Raw genomic sequence first — 18,534 nt, 5'->3', positions numbered from 1 at the left:
AATCAAAGATATAATCACTTCCTCAATATTAAGGACCAAAAAGCCTTGCCACATTTTTGGTAAAGAAAAATGTCACTAGTATTTTAGATTTTATAGAGAGGAGAGGCACGGAGCAGGTAGTGGTAAGAAGAGTGTAAAAACTAGCTTTAAAAATACATAGGAGGGAAAAAAAAAAAAATACATAGGAGGGGATCCCTGGGTGGTGCAGCGGTTTAGCGCCTGCCTTTGGCTCAGGGCACGATCCTGGAGACCTGGGATCGAATCCCACGTCGGGCTCCCGGTGCATGGAGCCTGCTTCTCCCTCTGCCTATGTCTCTGCCTCTCTCTCTCTCTCTCTCTCTCTCTGTGACTATCATAAATAAATAAAAATTTAAAAAAAAAGATAACTCTAAGTCATTTCGGGGCAGAAAGTTGTCTGCTATATTTAAAAATAAATAAATAAAAATAAAAAATACATAGGAATTACAGAAAACTGTATGATTAGTGTAGTTCTAGGGATATAAGGTAAAAGTGAATAAATCTGTGCCATCCAATGTCTGTTCTCATGTGTCTTTGAAAAATTAAAAGCAGGCATGAACTCTGCATGGAGATGGCTAAGTTAACAAAGGAATAAGGTAAACATTTGTAAGAGAGGAAAAGGTCAAAGTAGTGTGTCAAGGGAGCTGTGCTATGCCTGGTATTAACATTGCAGTTGAGCTGCTGGGGAGGTCAGATTACATATTTGTCGCCATCAGCTAATTTAATTGAAAGGTCTAGCCAACTCCAAAGCTATAAATCCAGACAGAAGGATACCTAGCTCTGGGTTATTCTAAATTATACTTTGATTTCTGCATTGAATTATGGCAATACAAAATAGAAGAGTAGAACCAAATCTTAAAGAGCCACATTCCAAACTAAAGGTTCACTGTGTAAGTCCATATACTATGTTGGATGATCCATATTTGACAGCTCCTCATGGGGCCATGCAAAATTAATATGGACATTTTTGGGGCTTTTGATGTTCACTGCCGTCATCTGTTTTCACTGCTAAGATCAGGAAACATATGGGATAAATTGGTAAAGGATGCTGAGAATTCCTGTTGCCTTTTTTAAAAAATTCATCTCTAAGGCTAATTCAGGATACCTCAGAACAATATCAAGACCTAGTATAGTAGTGTTCTCTAGATGATATTCCAATTCCTAGGACTTTTTTTTAATAAGAGAAGATGTTAGGGCAAGACAGTTGCTGAAGATAGATGACAGGAAATCACGTATCTTCAGGGAATACGGGGATCCAAGGAATATGTGTCTAAAAACCTCCAGTCAGTAAAAAGGAACAGTGGGTTAGTAAAAAACAGTGGGTTTTAGACTCAAGTCTCAATGTAAAATGAGTGAACTCAACACGAGGATTGAACTAAGTTTGAATAGTGCATCTGCTACTGATTTAACTGTGTGACCTTGGGCAATTTATGTAAGTTCTCTGAGCCTTACTTCCTCATCTGTAAAACAGAGATGCTAACTCCCTCCCGAGGTTGTTCCAAGAATTACATAAAATGACATATATGAAAAACACCCTTCAGAAAACCTAGCAAAGACCCTCTTTTTAAAGAATTTGACTGGACTTAAAAGTCCAGCTCACTTGACATATCTGCAATGGACTCATTTCACAAGTTTAATTTATGGTACCCCAGCCTCTATAATTTCAGATAGCCTCAAGGCCTTCAAGGAGCTAGAGACAGAAACCAGAGATGAAGGCAAAAAGCTACTTAACCAGCCATAATAAAACCCAGAGACAGGACCTGTCACTTGTACATATACTAGCTCATATTGCACATGGGGCCAGTCAGTACAGGGATAATAATAAGGCCTCTCTTCTTGGTAATCTTACCAAAGCAAAAACAATAACCAGGGAGATACTGTCCCTCATTAAGCCTTCAAGCTTTCATAAATTTGAAGTAAATCTTTATAATTCAGTGACTGTTTTCTATACTATTAGGTTCAAAACTATACTTTAAGGAATGAGGATAAAACTAGCAAGTGAGAAATCTTTTTTCCACAGCTCTTTCCTCTCATTTTTTTCTTTATCCTGGAAGAGGTATGAATTTAGTGAATTAACTCATCTTGATCCTAGTACTGCATTCATTTCTTGTATACTATCTTTTAAATGATCTTTTCGGGGACACCTGGGTAACTGGGCGATTGAGCGGCTGCCTTTGGCTCAGGGCATGATCCTGGGATCCTGGATGGAGTCCTACACGAGCTCCCATGGGGTTCCCAGTGGGGAGCCTGCTTCTCTCTCTGCCTGTGTCTCTGCTTCTCTGTCTCATGAATAAATAAATAAATCTTTCAAAAAAATTGTTTTAATTACTCTCTACCAAAATAAATTAACTAAAAAAATTAAAATAAATTAACTAATTAATTAATCTCTACACCCAACGGGGGACTCCAGCCTACAACTCTGAGATCAAGAATCGCATGCTCCACTAACCAAGCCAACCAGATGCCCCAGTCAACACATTTTTTTTTTTATTTTATTTTTTTTTTTAAGATTTTATTTATTTATTCATGACAGAGAGAGAGAGAGGCAGAGACATAGGCAGAGGGAGGAGCAGGCTCCATGCAGGAAGCCCGACATGGGACTTGACCCCGGGGTCTCCAGGATCACGCTTTGGGCTGAAGGCAGCATGCCACCCAGGCTGTCCCAGTCAACACATTTTATTTTATTATTTTTTTTTTTAACACATTTTAAATAAGAGCTATCATAATGTTAAGAGCTCAAGCTCTGCTGTCCGAAAGATCTAGACTTTTAATCTGGGCTTGGTCATTTGTTAGTTCTGTAACTTCTGAGTCAGTCACCTAATTTGTAAAATCAGGATATACACCCACCTAAAAGACTGGAGGATTAAAAGGCAAAAGGTAAGTGCATGATATCTGTCCCAAAATAAACATTCAGGGGATCCCTGGATGGCTCAGGGGTTTAGCGCCACCTTTGGCCCAGGGCATGATCCTGGAGACCCAGGATTAAGTCCCACATCAGGCTCCCTGCATGGGGCCTGCTTCTCCCTCTGCCTGTATCTCTGCCTCTCTCTCTCTCTGTGTCTCTCATGAATAAAATAAAATCTTTAAAATAAAAAAATAAGCATTCACTATTAGTTATTATCATTATTAGGCAAGAATTGTCATTTATAGATTAAACAAAGTCTCAAAACTTGAAAAACTTCCCAGAACTGGGGCTCAAACCCAAATTTGCCTGCAAATTCTTCTTTTTCCATTATGATTAACAACCTGTCTCATGTATCTCTGCCTTTTTGAATAGGCTCCTAATTGCAATTTAACTGGTCTTAATTGTGTGGTCATAGATTATGGTGCTTCTAACTTTTGTGGGTTTTTTTTTTTCCCTCATCCAACAGTTTGGAGGAAAATGACTAAATGCATCAGTGTGGCATAATAGATAAGGACCACAGGAGAGGATAAGACCCTCTCACTGTCAGTATGCTTACCTGGGGTAGCCTTCCACCTTTCCATCTGATTTGTTGCTTTTAAAAATCTGCTTACAAGGGGTGCCTGTGTGGCTCCGTTGGTTTAGCATCTGCCTTTGGCTCAGGTCATGAGCTCAGAGCCATGCCTCAGGCTCCGTGTTCAGTGGGGGGGTGGGGGGGGTGGGGGGGGTGGAGGCGTCTGCTTCTCCCTCTCCTTCTGCCACTCCTCCTGCTTGTACTGGGGTACACATGCAGGCATACTCTCCTCTCAAATAATAAATAAAAATCTTTAATAAATAAAGAAGGAAGGGATCCCTGGGTGGCGCAGCGGTTTAGCGCCTGCCTTTGGCCCAGGGCGTGATCCTGGAGACCCGGGATCAAATCCCACGTCAGGCTCCCGGTGCATGGAGCCTGCTTCTCCCTCTGCCTATGTCTCTGCCTCTCTCTCTCTCTCTGTGTGACTATCATAAATAAATAAAAATTGAAAGAAAGAAAGAAAGAAAGAAAGAAAGAAAGAAAGAAAGAAAGAAAAGAAAAGAAAAGAAAGAAAAGGAAAGGAAAGTTAAGGAAAGGAAAGGAAAGGAAAGGAAAGGAAAGGAAAGGAAAGGAAAGGAAAGAAAAAAGAAAGAAAAGAAAGAAAAGAAAAGAAAAGAAAAGAAAAGAAAAGAAAAGAAAAGAAAAGAAAAGAAAAGAAAAGAAAAGAAAAGAAAATCTGCTTACAAGGGAGTGGCTAGCCAGCTCAGTTGGAAGTGGAAGTCATGAGTTTGAGGCCCATGTTGGGTGTAGAAGTTAAATAAATAAACTTTATTATTTTTTTAAGATTTTATTTATTTATTCATGAGAGACAGAGAGAGACGGGGAGGTGGGGGGTAGGGGGGGTTGGGGAGGCAGAGGCACAGGCAGAGGGAAAAGCAGGTACCAAGCAGGGAGCCTGACATGGGACTCGATCCCGGGTCCCCAGGATCATACCCTGGGCTGCAGGCGGCTCTAAACCACTGCGCCACTGGGGCTGCCCATAAATAAACTTTAAAATCTGTTTATAAATTGGGCTCAGACAAGTATCTTTGTTTGAAGAATGTACAGGATGAGTGAGCTCTGAGTGAAAGTTTGAGATGTTAGGCTATTAACAAAATATACAAGCTTCAATCATAGTCATGGTCCCAGCAAGAAAGATAGCATACTCCAGAGTAAGGATAATTCAAGGAGGGGTTTTTTTTTTTTCAAGGAGGGTTTAAAAACAGGATTATTAAGGTAGATTATCACAAGGGATAGTTGTAGTATCCTGAGACTTGAGAGAACACTAAGCCAGAGGACAAAGCACATAAAAAAAACTTTCCAAATCCAGAAGGAGCAAGTCCTAGAGTGGATCTCCTTTAGAGGAATAGCAATCTTCATTCAAAGTACACAACCATAAATAAATTAATTAATTAATTAATTAATTAATTAAAATAAAATAAAATAAAATACACAACCAACTAGAGACAACATCCATAGGAAGGGATCAGGGAAATGAAAATTCCCTAACCTCAGACAGGAAGGAAGCTCTTGATGTAGTTCCTATAGGTAAGTTGGCCTCTCAGAGCAGAAAACAGGCAACAAATGGAGAGAAGAGGGAAGCCTGGGTGGCTCAGCGGTTGAGCGCCTGCCTTTGGCTCAAGGTGTGATCCTGGATTCCCAGGTTCAAGTCCTACGTCAGGCTCCTTGCATGGAGCCTGCTTCTCTGTCTGCCTGTGTCTCTGCCTCTCTCTCTCTCATGAATAAATAAATAAAATCTTAAAAAAAAAAAAAGTGGAGAGAAGACCAAATGGAAGGTACCTAATTCAATCTCCAGGAAGTCTTTCTGGTATACTTTCACATCTCTTCTTTTATGTTATTGGTCAAATGCCAGATAAGGAAAGTGTTACTGAACATGACAATTCTCACCCCTTTTAAATAGTAATGCACAGGGCCTATCTACCATATTTGTTTTGTTTTGTTTTGTTTTGTTTTTCTACCATATTTGTAATCAAGTTGTCACTAGTAAGTATGGTCATTTACCATTTTATTTGTAACTGTTAGAATTTCTTGAAGGTCCAATGACTTCTATACCTTTCTCCATGCTTATGGACTTTCCACTTACCTTGTTAGGCAAAGCAAGATCACAAAAATGCAGATACTAAAACTCTTAAGGAACTTACATTTAGGAGTTTATATTCTTAGATAACTAAGAAGGCAGAATGAGGTAAGTGTCATCAGAGAGAAAAGAGCTGTGGTGCTGTGAAAAGTTCTGGAATAGGCTTCCTTGCCATCTGGCCCCTACCAGTAACAACTCCAGCCAGAACTCACTGTTATCCTATTAACAAGGTATACAAGCTTTAATGGGGTTCCCTGCAGGTCCAGATCTGGAGAACTACTCACTAAACCCTCAAAAGTATCCAAGTATCCGCTCAGTATCAAAAGAGGTCTACCTCTCCTCCTCCCGGAAAAAACCCCTCCTTAGGCCTCGTTCAAATGTCACCTCCTCACCTAAACCTTACTTGGAACCTTAAAGAACAATTAGTTATTCCTACCATGTATTCCCAAAAGACTTTGTTTCGAGCACTTAAAGAACTTTATCCACAAAGAGGTGCCAAGGCCCCTACTAGACTGTGAAATCCTAAGTCTTACTCATACCCATAAACGGCATCCAAAATAGTGGGTCAAGCACAGTGTAAGTACTCTACATATATTACCGTATAATTACCATATATATTATCAATCATCACAAAACTGCAAATGAAGCAGAAACTCCCATCAACTCGATTTTAAGAGATGAGGAAAATCAAGTGCACGGAAAGGTTAAATAATGTACCCAAAGTCTCAAAGCTAATAGGATTGGACCCTAAGATTTCAACCTAGGCACAACTCCAGAAGTGAAATCTCAACAGACCTCAGGGGTTGAGAAGGTCCCACTACAAGACCAATGGTCCCCATCCTCAAGATGCATAGTTATCATTCACACCAGGGTGTAAAAAGACGATATTGGAACTTCTACTTATATTTGTTTTAGCTCATCCTCTGCAAAATGTCTATTTTTGCACGTGTTATAAAATGTACATAAAATAGACTACAGTTAGCACTGTAATTGCAACTTAAAACATTCACATGTGTTCATACTGAACCCTATCTACTGATAGAACAGTAAAAACATTTGAAGCCAATGCTCTAGACTACTTCCCCCAAGGACTCTGAGCTCCTTCATTCTCTGCCCAGCACTTCAGTTAAACACATTAGCCAATCAAGACTATAGGTAAGCTCTTAGAGGCAAGTGCCTGCTTTATTCATCTTTGTAAGCCCTACATTAGTACAGGCCCTAGTGCTTAGCAGATGGTCAATGCTGAATCCAACTGTATCATGGAAACCTCACTGAAAAAATCCTCTCGATATTTTAATGCAATTTATTATATGCTTCCAGATTAAAAGAAAAAGTGTATTAAGCATGCTAAGAATGTAAACTAGAATTCTATTAGGAACACTAAAATCAATCAATCTTTGTTACATAATAGAGCCAAAAATTGTACTTGAGGGTATATTTTAAACTGAAAATTGCATAAAGCAGATATGGACATAAAAAATTTAAGTTCACAAAGCCCTTTCACTTTATGAGATGGTGCATCTTAGACCCTAAAGGGTCACCTCTGCCTCTCTCTCATTTTAAGTTTCGAGAGGAAAGGATCAAACTATCAAAAGCAGCAACTGCAGGCCTGACTATGAAGAGGCGTTGCATACCTACTTTCCATTTCTGTAATCCAACTTTTAATGAGTATCAAAGAGAGGAGGCATAAAGCCTCCCTTTTATATGAAAGACTGAAGGCTCTGAGGCTAGATCACAGGGTTCCCTCCATTCCTCAATTTCATCTGCTGCAAAATAGGCATATTCAAATATTTAACTCTTATTTATACTACCACCAGGATTAAATGAAGAGAAAACAGGCAAAATGGACTTACCTGTTTCCTCTTTTGCCTTGTCTTCCCTCTCCCCAGATCAAACTCAAAAGACTATGTGTGGTATATTCAGTTTTTTGCTATATTCCCAGGGCCGAGAATGGTACTTTTTACTTAATGATTTAATAAATATTACATGAATAGAATGCAAAACGCCCGATCAAAAAATGCTATCAAAAAAAAAAATGCTATCACTGCTACTGTAACCAGAAACAATTAAAATTTTACTGTTATTAAGAGATACCACCCCTCCCCCCCCAGGATCTCAAAATTTCTAGGAGGAACACTAGACAAATGCTGGAATGGAGAAATGGAGGTAAGAAAAACAAGTGGATCATCATAAAGCAGGACCAACCTAAGACAAAATCTTAAAACATCTGTTTAACAACCAGAGCGCAATTTCGGGCTTTTCCGAGAGAGGTTCACCCTGGATAAGGTTTATCAGCGATTACAATAATAACAGTTTTCACCCTTGTGTATGTCCCAGCCTGGGCCAAGCGTTCTACTGGCCCCACAAAAGCCAAGAACCCTGGCGTGGGTTGTAGGGGTGGAAATACTCTTCACACCCCCATTTTGCAGAAGAAAGAACTGAGGCTCAGAAAGACCCAAGGTCACATCCCCTCAGCGGGGGAGCCAAGACGTGAACCCAGGCAGTCTGATCCCTGAGCCCGCACTCAACAGGCCCCCTCAGAGGCCATCCTCGCCTCCTCCACCATCCGCCACACACCCCTTGAAATTGGGCGTGTGTAATACTTACCCAGAGTCGGACTTAGTGGCCCCAGCGCCGGGAGAACAAAACAATCCTTGTCCGCCGGTAAGTCGGACAGACTCCGGCAGGGCCTGGGCTCCGAGGCCGCGGTCCCCACAGCTTAGCTCACATCGCGAGCCCCGAGCCCTCGGGGAGACGCAGGAAGCGCCCGGACGGCCTCGCGCACCCGGGAAGGCCCGGGCCGCCGCGTGACCTTGGATCCGCCGCCCTGCCTCGAGCCTCAGTTTCCCCAACTCCGCCTCGCGCCGGGGGCCTCTCGGGAGCTCGCGCTTGTGGAGCAGAAGGCCCCTCACACGCCCCCCTCAGCCTCCCGCCTTCCCGCCTTGCTTACGCTGGAAGGCGGCCGCTCCAGGGACGCCCACCATCGCCAAGCGCCTCCACCGCGCGGCTCCCGCTTCCACCCGCGGCCCGGGTTCCTCACGGGCGCCGCCGCGGGACCTGAAGCCCCGACGCTCGCCAGCCACAGCACAGGCGCCGCCGCCGCAGCCGCCGTTAGGCCGCGCGCCGCCCCGCCCCCCGGTTGGCTCCGCCCCGCCCGCCGGGCACGCCCCCGCCGCGCGCCCTCGGCCGCCGGACCAACGCACGCGGAAGCCCGGCCCCAAGGCCCCTCCAGCTAAGCCCCGCCCCCTGACCCGCCCCGCCCCTTCCGCGCGCACCTGAGGCCCTATCCCAGAGCACCCAGCTTCTCAGGCCCGCCCCTCCTGTGTCATGCGCGCCCGTCACGCGCCTGGCCCACTCGTCTGGCGCTGGGCTTCCGGCTGTGGCCGGGGCAGGGGCCCGGCCCTGAGGCGGAGGCGGGGCCCTCGGAGGCGGGGCTCAGGGGGGAGGGGACCGCGCGGCACCTGAGTTCAGGTTAAGGCCTGCTCGCCCGGAGCAGGTTGTTGGGTAAGTCACTTCCCCCTTTTTGGCCAACCCTATTCCAAATGTTTAAAAATGTCGTCATCGGGATCCCTGGGTGCCTCAGCGGTTTGGCGCCTGCCTTTGGCCCAGGGCGCGATCGTGGAGTGCCCGGATCGAGTCCCTCGTCGGGCCCCCGGCATGGAGCCTGCTTCTCCCTCTGCCTGTGTCTCTGTATCTATCATAAAACAAATAAATAAGTCTTTAAAAAATAAAATGTCATCGTGATATTAATAACCATTAGCTATCATGTCTATTACTGAGCTCTTTATCATCTTCAGGCGCAATTACCATACACTCTTCCAGTTAATCCTCACAATGAGGGAGACAGGGTATTATTTTCCCTTTGCTATACATGCAGAAGGGCCTTTCCCACCAACCTACTTGCCTCCTCCTTACTGTTAGCGTAAAGCAGAGATGGGATTGGAACCCAGATACTCTGAACTATTCTGCCTCCCCAAAACTCAAAAACAGGAATTAAAATTAAAACGAGATTAAAAATTACAAACTCCAGGGCATCTCGATGGTTCAGTCAGGAGAGCATGTGACCCTTGATCTCAGGGTGATGAGTCCAAGCCCCACATTGTGCATGGAAACTATTTTATAAATAAATAAATAAATAATTTTTAAAATTCCAAACTCCTCTATGTACTAAGACAGCATAGGGCAGCCCTGGTGGCTCAGTGGTTTAGCGCTGCCTTCAGCCCAGGGTGTGATCCTAGAGACCAGGGATCAAGTCCCACATCAGGCTCCCTGCATGGAGGGGAGCCTGCTTCTCCCTCTGCCTGTCTCTGCCTCTCTCTCTTTCTCTGTGTCTCTCAAGAATAAATAAATAAAATCTTTTTTAAAAAATGAATTACTGTACTAAGACGGCATAAACAAAGTTCTATTAAATTTCCTTTCTCAAAAAAAAATTTCCTTTCTCAAAAAAAATTAAAATAAAATAAATAAATAAATTTCCTTTCTCTGGGACGCCTGGGTGTCTCAGCGGTTGAGCGTCTGCCTTCCGCCCAGGGCGTGATCCTGGAGTCCAGGGATCACCACATTGGGAGCCTGCTTCTTTCTCTGCCTGTGTCTCTGCCTCTCTCTCTGTGTGTCTGTCATGAATAAATAAATTAAATCTTTTTAAAAAATAATAAATTTGCTTTCTTTTATAAGCAAAAGATGGGGATAAAATATTTGCAACGTATCCAACAAAGGATCAATATTCAAAATAAATTTAAAAACTCTTGTAAACCAATAAAAGAAAGGTAATTTAATACAAAATGGATGGGGACACCTAGCTGGCTCAGCCAATAGAGCATGCAACTCTTGATCTTGAGGTCCTGAATTTGAGCTCTCACCTTGGGTGCAGAGAGAGATTACTTAAAAAGAAAAATGAGGATGCCTCAGTGGCTCAGCAGTTGAGCTTCTGCCTTTAGCTCAGGGTGTGATCCTGGAGTCCCGGGATCAAGTCCCACATCGGGCTCTCTGAGGGGAGCCTGCTTCTCCCTCTGCCTATGTCTCTGCCTCTCTCTGTGTCTCTCATGAATAAATAAATTAAATCTAAAAAAAAAAAATGGACAAAGGTGATAAATAGACAATACACAGGGGATCCCTGGGTGGCTCAGCAGTTTGGCGCCTGCCTTCGGCCCAGGACATAGTCCTGGAGTCCAAGATCAAGTCCCACATGGGGCTTCCTGCATGGAGCCTGCTCCTCCCTCTGCCTGTGTCTCTGCCTCTCTCTCTCTCTCTCTCTCTCTGTGTCTCTCATGAATAAATAAATAAAATCTTTTAAAAAACAAAATACACAATACACAGAAAAGAAAATCCGTATGGCTAATAAACATTAAAATAGATGCTTGACCTCTCTCTCTCATAATCAGGAAAACAGGCAATGAGTTGCCATATGTCATGCATTAGATTGGAAATTCCACTTGTGGGTCTCTATCCCAAAGAAATATTTGCTCATGTGTACAAAAAGATGCATAGGAAGGAAATATACATCAAAATCGTGAAAGAACAAACATCAAAATTGGCTTGAATGCCCTACATGGATGACTAGTAAAATAAACTGTAGAAAATAATATGCAACATTTGAAAAGTAGGTAGATCTACCTACCAAAGTAGTTTGGTAATAAGAAAAGGTTGCCAATACATATTGAAAACTGGAAAAGCAAATTGGAGTTCCATGAAGCTATTCTTTTGCTTTACTTCCAAGTTTTGGATAATTGGATAATTTTTCAACACCTACATACTATGTACACTCTAAAATAGTGTTAAATCCAAGAGCCCACACACGAGAGCCAGCGGGGCTAGGTATACATCATGGCTTCACATTTACTAACTATATAGCCTCGACAAGTCATTTCATCTCTCTGAGCCTTAGCAAATGGCTCATGATGGGACCTAGCACACAGGATTGTTGCATAAAAAACACAATACAGGGGATCCCTGAATGGCTCACAGGTTTAGTGCCTGCCTTCGGCCCAGGGCATGATCCTGGAGTCCCCAGATCAAATCCCACATTCAGGCTCCCTGCATCTATGCTCTGCTTCTCCCTCTGCTTGTGTCTCTGCCTCTGTCTCTCTGTGTCTCTCGTGAAAAAATAAATAAAATATTTTTAAATAATAATAATTAAATAAATAACACAATACCTGCTACATTTTCTTTAAAAAGATTTAAAGAAAAAGAAAAAGGCACATGCACCCTCTAGCATGGTGGGGGCGGGGAAGAGGGCAGAAGAGGAGGGGAAAGAATCTCCAGCAGACTCCCTGCTGAGTGCTAAGCCCAATGCTGGGTTTGGTCTCAGGACCTGGAGATCTTGACCTGAGCCAAAACCAAGAGTCAGATATTCAACCAACTGAGTCATCCAGGCACCCTCCTGCTACATTTTTTAATTGTTGCAATTATTGTATATGCACTTCCCTTTTTTTTTTTTTTTTTTTTTTTTTTTGAAGATTTTATTTCTTTATTCGAGAGAGGCAGAGGGAGAAGCAGACTCCATTCAGGGAGCCCGATGTGGGACTCTATCCCGGGTCTCCAGGATCAGGCCCTGGGCTGAAGGCGGTGCTAAACTGCCGAGCCACCTGGGTTGCCCTTTTTCTTTTTTTTTCTAATTTCTATTCCTATTCACTATCCCCCCTAGCCTCTACCCTTCCAGCTTGGAAGTTGCTAAAACATAGTAGGTGCTCAAAAAAATTCCATTTTGTGGTGCCTGACTCAGTAAAGCATATGACTTTTTTTTTTTTTAAGATTTTATTTATTCATTCATGAGAGAGATGGAGAGAGAGGCAGAGACACAGAGGGAAAAGCAGGCTCTCTGCAGGAGACCAATGCAGGACTTGATCCCTGACCCCAGGATCAGGCCCCAGGCCAAAGACAGAGGCTCAACCGCTGAGCCACCCAGGTGTCCCAAAGCATATGACTCTTAATCATAGGGTCCTGAGTTCAAGCCCCATATTGTGTATGTGGAGTCTACTTAAATTTTTTTTTAATTTTTTAAGATTTTACTTATTCATGAGAGACACACAGAGAGAGGCAGAGACATAGGCAGAGAGAAGTAGGATCGCTGCAGGGAGTTCCATGCAGGACTCAATCCCAGCACCCCAGGATCAGGACTCAACCACTGAGCCACCCAGGCTCCCTTCCATTACCATTTGAATCCTGTTGCTTTGCCTTCTTTTAGCACTTGGCTATCTGGGATATAATAACTGCAACGTTTTATTTTTAAGGTTTTATTTATTTATTGGAGCTTATGAGAGAGAGAGAGAGAGAGAAGGAGCTGAAGAGCAGAGGCAGAGGGAGAGGGAGAAGCAGACTTCCTGCTGAGCTGAGAGCGGGGATGTGGGGCTGGATCACAGGACCCCGGGATCAGGACCTGAGCCAAAGGCAGACACTTAACCAACTGAACCACTTAGGCACACCAGCTGCAACATTTTAAATATTTTTGTGATATAGACATTTAAGAAATGCTTGCTGAGGAACACTTGGCCGACTTAGTGAGCATGTGACTCTTGATCTTGAGGTCGAGTTCAAGCCTCATGTTGAACATAGAGATTTCTTAAAAATAAATTCTTGGGACACCTGGGTGGCTCAGTTGGTTAAGCATCTGCCTTTGGCTCAAGTCATGATCCCAGGGTCTTGGGGATGAATCCCACGTTGGGCTCCCTGTCAGCAGAGAGCCTGCTTCTCTCTTTCTGCCTCTGCACTTCTGCTTCTTCTCTCTCTCTCTCTCTCTCATGCACCATAATAAATAAATAAAATCTTTAAAAAATTAAAATGTTGGGACCCCTGGGTAGCTCAGTGGTTGAGCATCTGCCTTCGGCTCAGGGCGTGATCCCAGCGTACCTGGATGGAGTCCCACATGGAGCTCTCTGCATGGAGCCTGCTTTTCCCTCTGCGTGTGTCTCTCTACCTTCCCTCTGTGTCTCTCATGAATAACTAAATAAAATCCTAAAATAAATAAATAAAAATAAAATATTTTTTAAAAAAGAGATTATCTTTCTCCTTCTGCCCTTCCTCCTGCTCTAGCATGCTTGGTCTTTTGCTGTAAGATAAATAAATAAGATCTTTCAAAATAAAAAATAAACTTTAAAAGAATAATAATAATAAATTAAAAACCTTAAAAAAGGGCAGCCCAGGTGGTTCAGTGGTTTAGCACTGCCTTCAGCCCAGGGCATGGTCCTGGAGGCCCTGGGATCCAGTCCCCCCCACCAGGCTCCCTGCATGGAGCCTGCTTCTCCCTCTGCCCGTGTCTCTGCCTCTCTCTCTCATGAATAAATAAAATCTTTTTTAAAAAAAACCAAAAAACTAAAAAAAGAGAAAGAAAGAAATACTTGCTGAATTAAGTCTAGAAGGAAGCAGGGTAGAAAGCCCAAGAACATGTACTGTAAATTGGTTGCCCAGAGGCTGCACAAAAATGTTTAACCACCATGTTCAGCCCAACAAGGACGAATTCATTCATCAAATATTCGTGAGAAACTAGCCCCTAACTCAGTGGTTCTCAAGATCATTTGAAGCAAGAAACTGACTTAGAAACATACTCACAGACCCTGCTTATCCAGAAGATCCCAGACCTGGAACGGTAAGTGGGCTGTCCTCTGGAGGTGGAGGAAAAGAAAAATGCTTTCTACTTCTTCCAGAAGACTCACTTACCCTGCCTTGCCTAGTCAGACCTGGCTTACTTCTGTGGTTGCATCTCCACCACCCTCATGCAGGCCACACAAGCGTCTTGAGTCCCAATGTACACCAGAGCTCTGGCCTCAACTCTGGGAACCATGGTCCTCCTTCCAGCACCCCACCACCCCCACTTCACTCCTATATATTCTTCAGGTATCAGCTTATCTGGTACTTCCTCGGGGAAGCCCTCTTCCACCCTCCAGACTTGTCAGAACTCCTTACATCCACTCCTATAATGTCATGCATCTCTTCTCGTGGCACACGACCTACTTGTCATTTGGCATTTATTTTCCCCATTTCTGGATTACCATCTGTCTTTCTCTGTAGGCCACGAGCTCCATAAAAGCTTTCTAGTTTTCACCATTGTATCTCCAGTGCCTGGGACAGAGTTGGTATTCCATAAATATCTGTTAAATAAATAAGGGAAATATTAAAGGAGATGTAGACTAAAGGGGCTATAGGAGTGCAAATAATAGTCTTTCTAGTCTCCCCTTTGGCCCCTCCCATCACATACCCTTGGGGGTCATAGAAGTATATTTAGGAAAGAAGAGGATTGGGATGCCTGGCTGGCTCAGTGGTTGAGCATCTGCCTTTGGCTCAGGGTGTGATCCTGGAGTCCCTGGATCAAGTCCCACATCAAGCTCTCTGAGGGGAGCCTGCTTCTCCCTCTGCCTATGTCTCTGCCTTTCTCTATGTCTCTCATGAATAAATAAATAAAATCTTAAAAAAAAAAAAAGAAATAAAATCTTAAAAACAAAACAAAACACAACATTGTTCCAGTCTGCAGGCAGTATCATGTGGACATTCTTATTCCTGGAACCTGTGAATATGTTACCTTACAAAGCAAAAGGGACTTCACAAATGTGATTGAGTTAAGGACCCTGAGATGGGAAAATAATCCTGGATTACCCAGGTAGGTCCAGTATAATCACAAGAACCTTTAAAAGAATCAGAGAGGGACTCCTGTGTGGCTCAGTCAGTTAGGTAACTCTTGATTTCAGCTCAGGTCATAGTCTTAAGGTCATAGAATCCAGCCAAGCCCTGTTGGCTCCATGCTCAGTGCAGAATCTGCTGGTCTATCTCCACTCTCCTCCTCTCCACACTCACATTCTCTCTTGCTCCCTCTCAAATAAATAAATAAATCTTTAAACAAAAACTTATGGGATACAACCCAAGCTATGTTTAGAGGGAAATTTATTTTTTTTAAAGACTTTATTTAGGGATCCCTGGGTGGCGCAGCGGTTTGGTGCCTGCCTTTGGCCCAGGGCGCGATCCTTGAGACCCGGGATCGAGTCCCACATTGGGCTCCCGGTGCATGGAGTCTGCTTCTCCCTCTGCCTATGTCTCTGCCTCTCTCTCTCTGTGTGACTATCATAAATAATAAATAAAAATTTAAAGAAAAGACTTTATTTATATATACATGAGCGACACACAGAAAGAAAGGCAGGCTCCCTGCACGGAGTCTGATACTAGACTAGATCCCAGGACCCCAGGATCATGACCTGAGCCAAAGGCAGACACTCCACCACTGAGCCACCAAGGTACCCCTGGAGAGAGATTTATAACATTATGTGCTTATATTACACAAGAGGAAAGGTCTCAAATCAATGATCTAACCTTCTGTTTTAGAAAACTAGAAGAGGAAAGCAAATTAAACTCAAGGCAACCCGGCAATAAGAAATAATAATGAGGGCAGCCTGGGTGGCTCAGCGGATTAGTGCCACCTTCAGCCCAGGGCCTGATCCTGGAGACCCAGGATCGAGTCCCACGTTGGGCTCCCCGCATAGAGCGTGTCTATCCCTTTGTCTGTGTCTGTGCCTCTCATTCTTTCTCTCTCTCTCTCTCTCTCTCTGTGTGTGTGTGTGTCTCTCATGAATAAATAAAATCTTAAAAAAAAATGAAAGCAAAAGTTTCTAGTTCTTTGAAAAGATTGACAAAATTGCTAAGCCTTCAACAAGACTAACAATAAGGGAGTCTGCTGTGGAAACAAGATGACAAAGGGGATAGTCATCATTTGGAAAGTGTCACAATAAGACCACATATTGTGCTGCCCTGTGACTCTCAGGCCTACCACCTTCAGAAGTCCACCTGTGGCAAATGTGGCTACTCTGCCAAAGGAAAGAGAAAGTATAACTGAAGTGCCAAGGCTAAAAGACGAAATACCATTGGGACCGTTTGAATGAGGCACCTAAAAATTGTCACTGTAGATTTAGGCATGGATTCCATGAAGGAACAACACCTAAGCCCAAGAGGGCAGCTGTTGATCATCTTAAGGATTTCAATGATTATTCACAATAAACGTTCTGGTTTAAAAAAAAAAGACTAACAATAAAAAGAGAGAACACAATATATCGATATTAAGAATGAAAAAGGGAAGGGCACCTGGGTGGCTCAGTTGGACAAGCCTCTGCCTTTGGCTCAGGTCATGATCCCAGGGTCCTGGGATGGAGCCTTCCAGAGGGCTCCCTGCTCAGCAGGAAATCTACTTCTCCCTCTCCCTGCTGCTCCTTCTCTCTCTCTCAAATAGATAAAATCTTAAAAAAAGAAAGAAACAAAGAAACAAAGAAAAAACAATGAAACAATGAAATCTATTACTATAGATTTTATCAATAGTGAAAGGGTAATAACAATTTTATGCCTATAAATTTGATAACTCAGATAAGATTCACCAATTTCTTTTTCTTTTCTTTTTTTTTTTAAGATTTTATTTATTTATTCATGAGAGAGAGACACACACACAGAAGCAGAAACCTAGGCAGAGAGAGAAGCATACTTCCCTCAGGGAGCCTGATGCGGGACTCAATCCTGGGACTCCAGGATCACACCCTGAGCCGAAAGCGGAGCTTAACCACTGAGCCACCGGAGTGTCCCAAGAGTCACCAATTTCTTAAAAGACACAATCTATTGAAACTCACTCAAAATGTTGATATTCTAAGGGGTGCCCAGGTAGCTCAGTCTGTTAAATTTCAACGCTTGATTTTGGCTCAGGTCATGGTCTCATGAGATGGAGCCCTGTGACGGGCTCCTTGCTCAACTCATCAGGAAGTCTTCTGGAGATTCTGTCTCTCCCTCTCTTTCTGTCTCCCCACTCCCACTCTCTTTCTTTCTCTCAAATAAAGAAGTCTTTAAGAAAAAAAAAAACTCTTTTAGCCAAGAGAACCTCAGAGCCAAACAGCTTCACTAGCTGATTCTACCAAATATTTAAGAAGAAATAGTATCAATTTTACACAGTCTTTTCCAGAAAATTAAAGAGGAAACATTTCCAACTCATTTTATGAAGCCAAGATTACCCTGATAGCAACACCACACTAAGATATTACCAGAAAAGAAAACTAGAGACCAGTATGTCTCATGAAGACATAAACAAGCAAAAATCTTAAAGAAAATATTAACAAATTGAATTTGAAAATAAATTTGATAGTGCACCATGGTCAAATTGGAATTATCGTGGGAATGCAAGGCTGGTTTAAAAACTTATGTTTGTTTTCAATTTTCAATTTAAATTTTATTTTATTTTATTTTTAATAAATGTTTATTTATGATAGTCACACAGAGAGAGAGAGAGAGAGGCAGAGACACAGGCAGAGAGAGAAGCAGGCTCCATGCACCGGGAGCCCAACGTGGGATTCGATCCCGGGTCTTCAAGATCGCACCCTGGGCCAAAGGCAGGCGCCAAACCGCTGCGCCACCCAGGGATCCCTAAATTTTATTTTTTTAAATTATTTTTATTTTTTTTTAAGATTTTATTTATTTATTCATGAGAGACAGAGAGAGACGCAGAGACACAGGCAGAGGGAGAAGCAGGTTCCATGCAGGAAGCCTGACATGGGACTCGATCCTGGGTCTCCAGGACCACGCCCTAGGCTGAAGGCGGCGCTAAACCGCTGAGCCACCCGGGCTGCCCTTTTTGTTTATTGTTTTAAAGATTTGTTTATTTATTCATGAGAGAGAGAGAGAGGCAGAGACATAGGCAGAGGGAGAACAGTCTCCTCACAAGGAGCCTGATGCGGGACTCGGTCCCGGATCCTGGGATCATGCCCTGAGCTGAAGGCAGACACTCAACCGCTGAGCCACCCAGGTGTCCCAAATATTTTGTTTTTAAGTAAAAATAAAATACACCCAACACGGGGCATGAATTTAATGAATTTACAACTCTGAGATCAAGAGTTGCATGCTCTACTGACTGAACCAGCCAGGTACCCATAAAAACATTTTACACAAAAATCTGTACTGACTTTTATAGCAGTCTTCTTCAAAATTACCAAAAAACTGTCAATAATCTAAATG

The 18,534-nt window shown here is 43.1% G+C and overlaps 1 protein-coding gene and 1 long non-coding RNA gene across 6 annotated transcripts in view; one reads left to right on the top strand and one right to left on the bottom strand.

Annotated features, from left to right (window-relative positions):
* Window positions 1–8,681, bottom strand: part of CBFA2T2 (CBFA2/RUNX1 partner transcriptional co-repressor 2) — a 145,959-nt gene extending 137,278 nt beyond the window's left edge. Inside the window, exon 1 of one of the 3 annotated variants that reach the window (XM_077872763.1) lies at window positions 8,522–8,681. In XM_077872763.1, the coding sequence (XP_077728889.1) occupies window positions 8,522–8,555 (34 nt within the window). In that variant the 5' untranslated portion in view covers window positions 8,556–8,681. Of the gene's footprint in view, window positions 1–8,178; window positions 8,387–8,521 lie in introns of those variants that run through there. The other 2 variants (XM_077872765.1, XM_077872768.1) reach the window with 2 other exon arrangements.
* A 235-nt stretch (window positions 8,682–8,916) lies between these two features.
* LOC144298204 (uncharacterized) overlaps window positions 8,917–18,534 on the top strand; it is a 29,261-nt gene continuing 19,643 nt past the window's right edge. For 2 of the 3 annotated variants that reach the window (XR_013365161.1, XR_013365160.1), the window contains exon 1: window positions 8,917–9,075. This is a non-coding gene — a long non-coding RNA (uncharacterized LOC144298204). The remainder of the gene's footprint in view (window positions 9,076–18,534) is intronic. The other variant, XR_013365162.1, reaches the window with a different exon arrangement.

This window comes from Canis aureus, chromosome 26 (assembly GCF_053574225.1).
Source record: "Canis aureus isolate CA01 chromosome 26, VMU_Caureus_v.1.0, whole genome shotgun sequence".
NCBI lineage: Eukaryota > Metazoa > Chordata > Mammalia > Carnivora > Canidae > Canis > Canis aureus.
The sequence above is the reverse complement of the archived record's forward strand: the minus strand, read 5'-3'. Positions and strand labels throughout refer to the sequence as shown.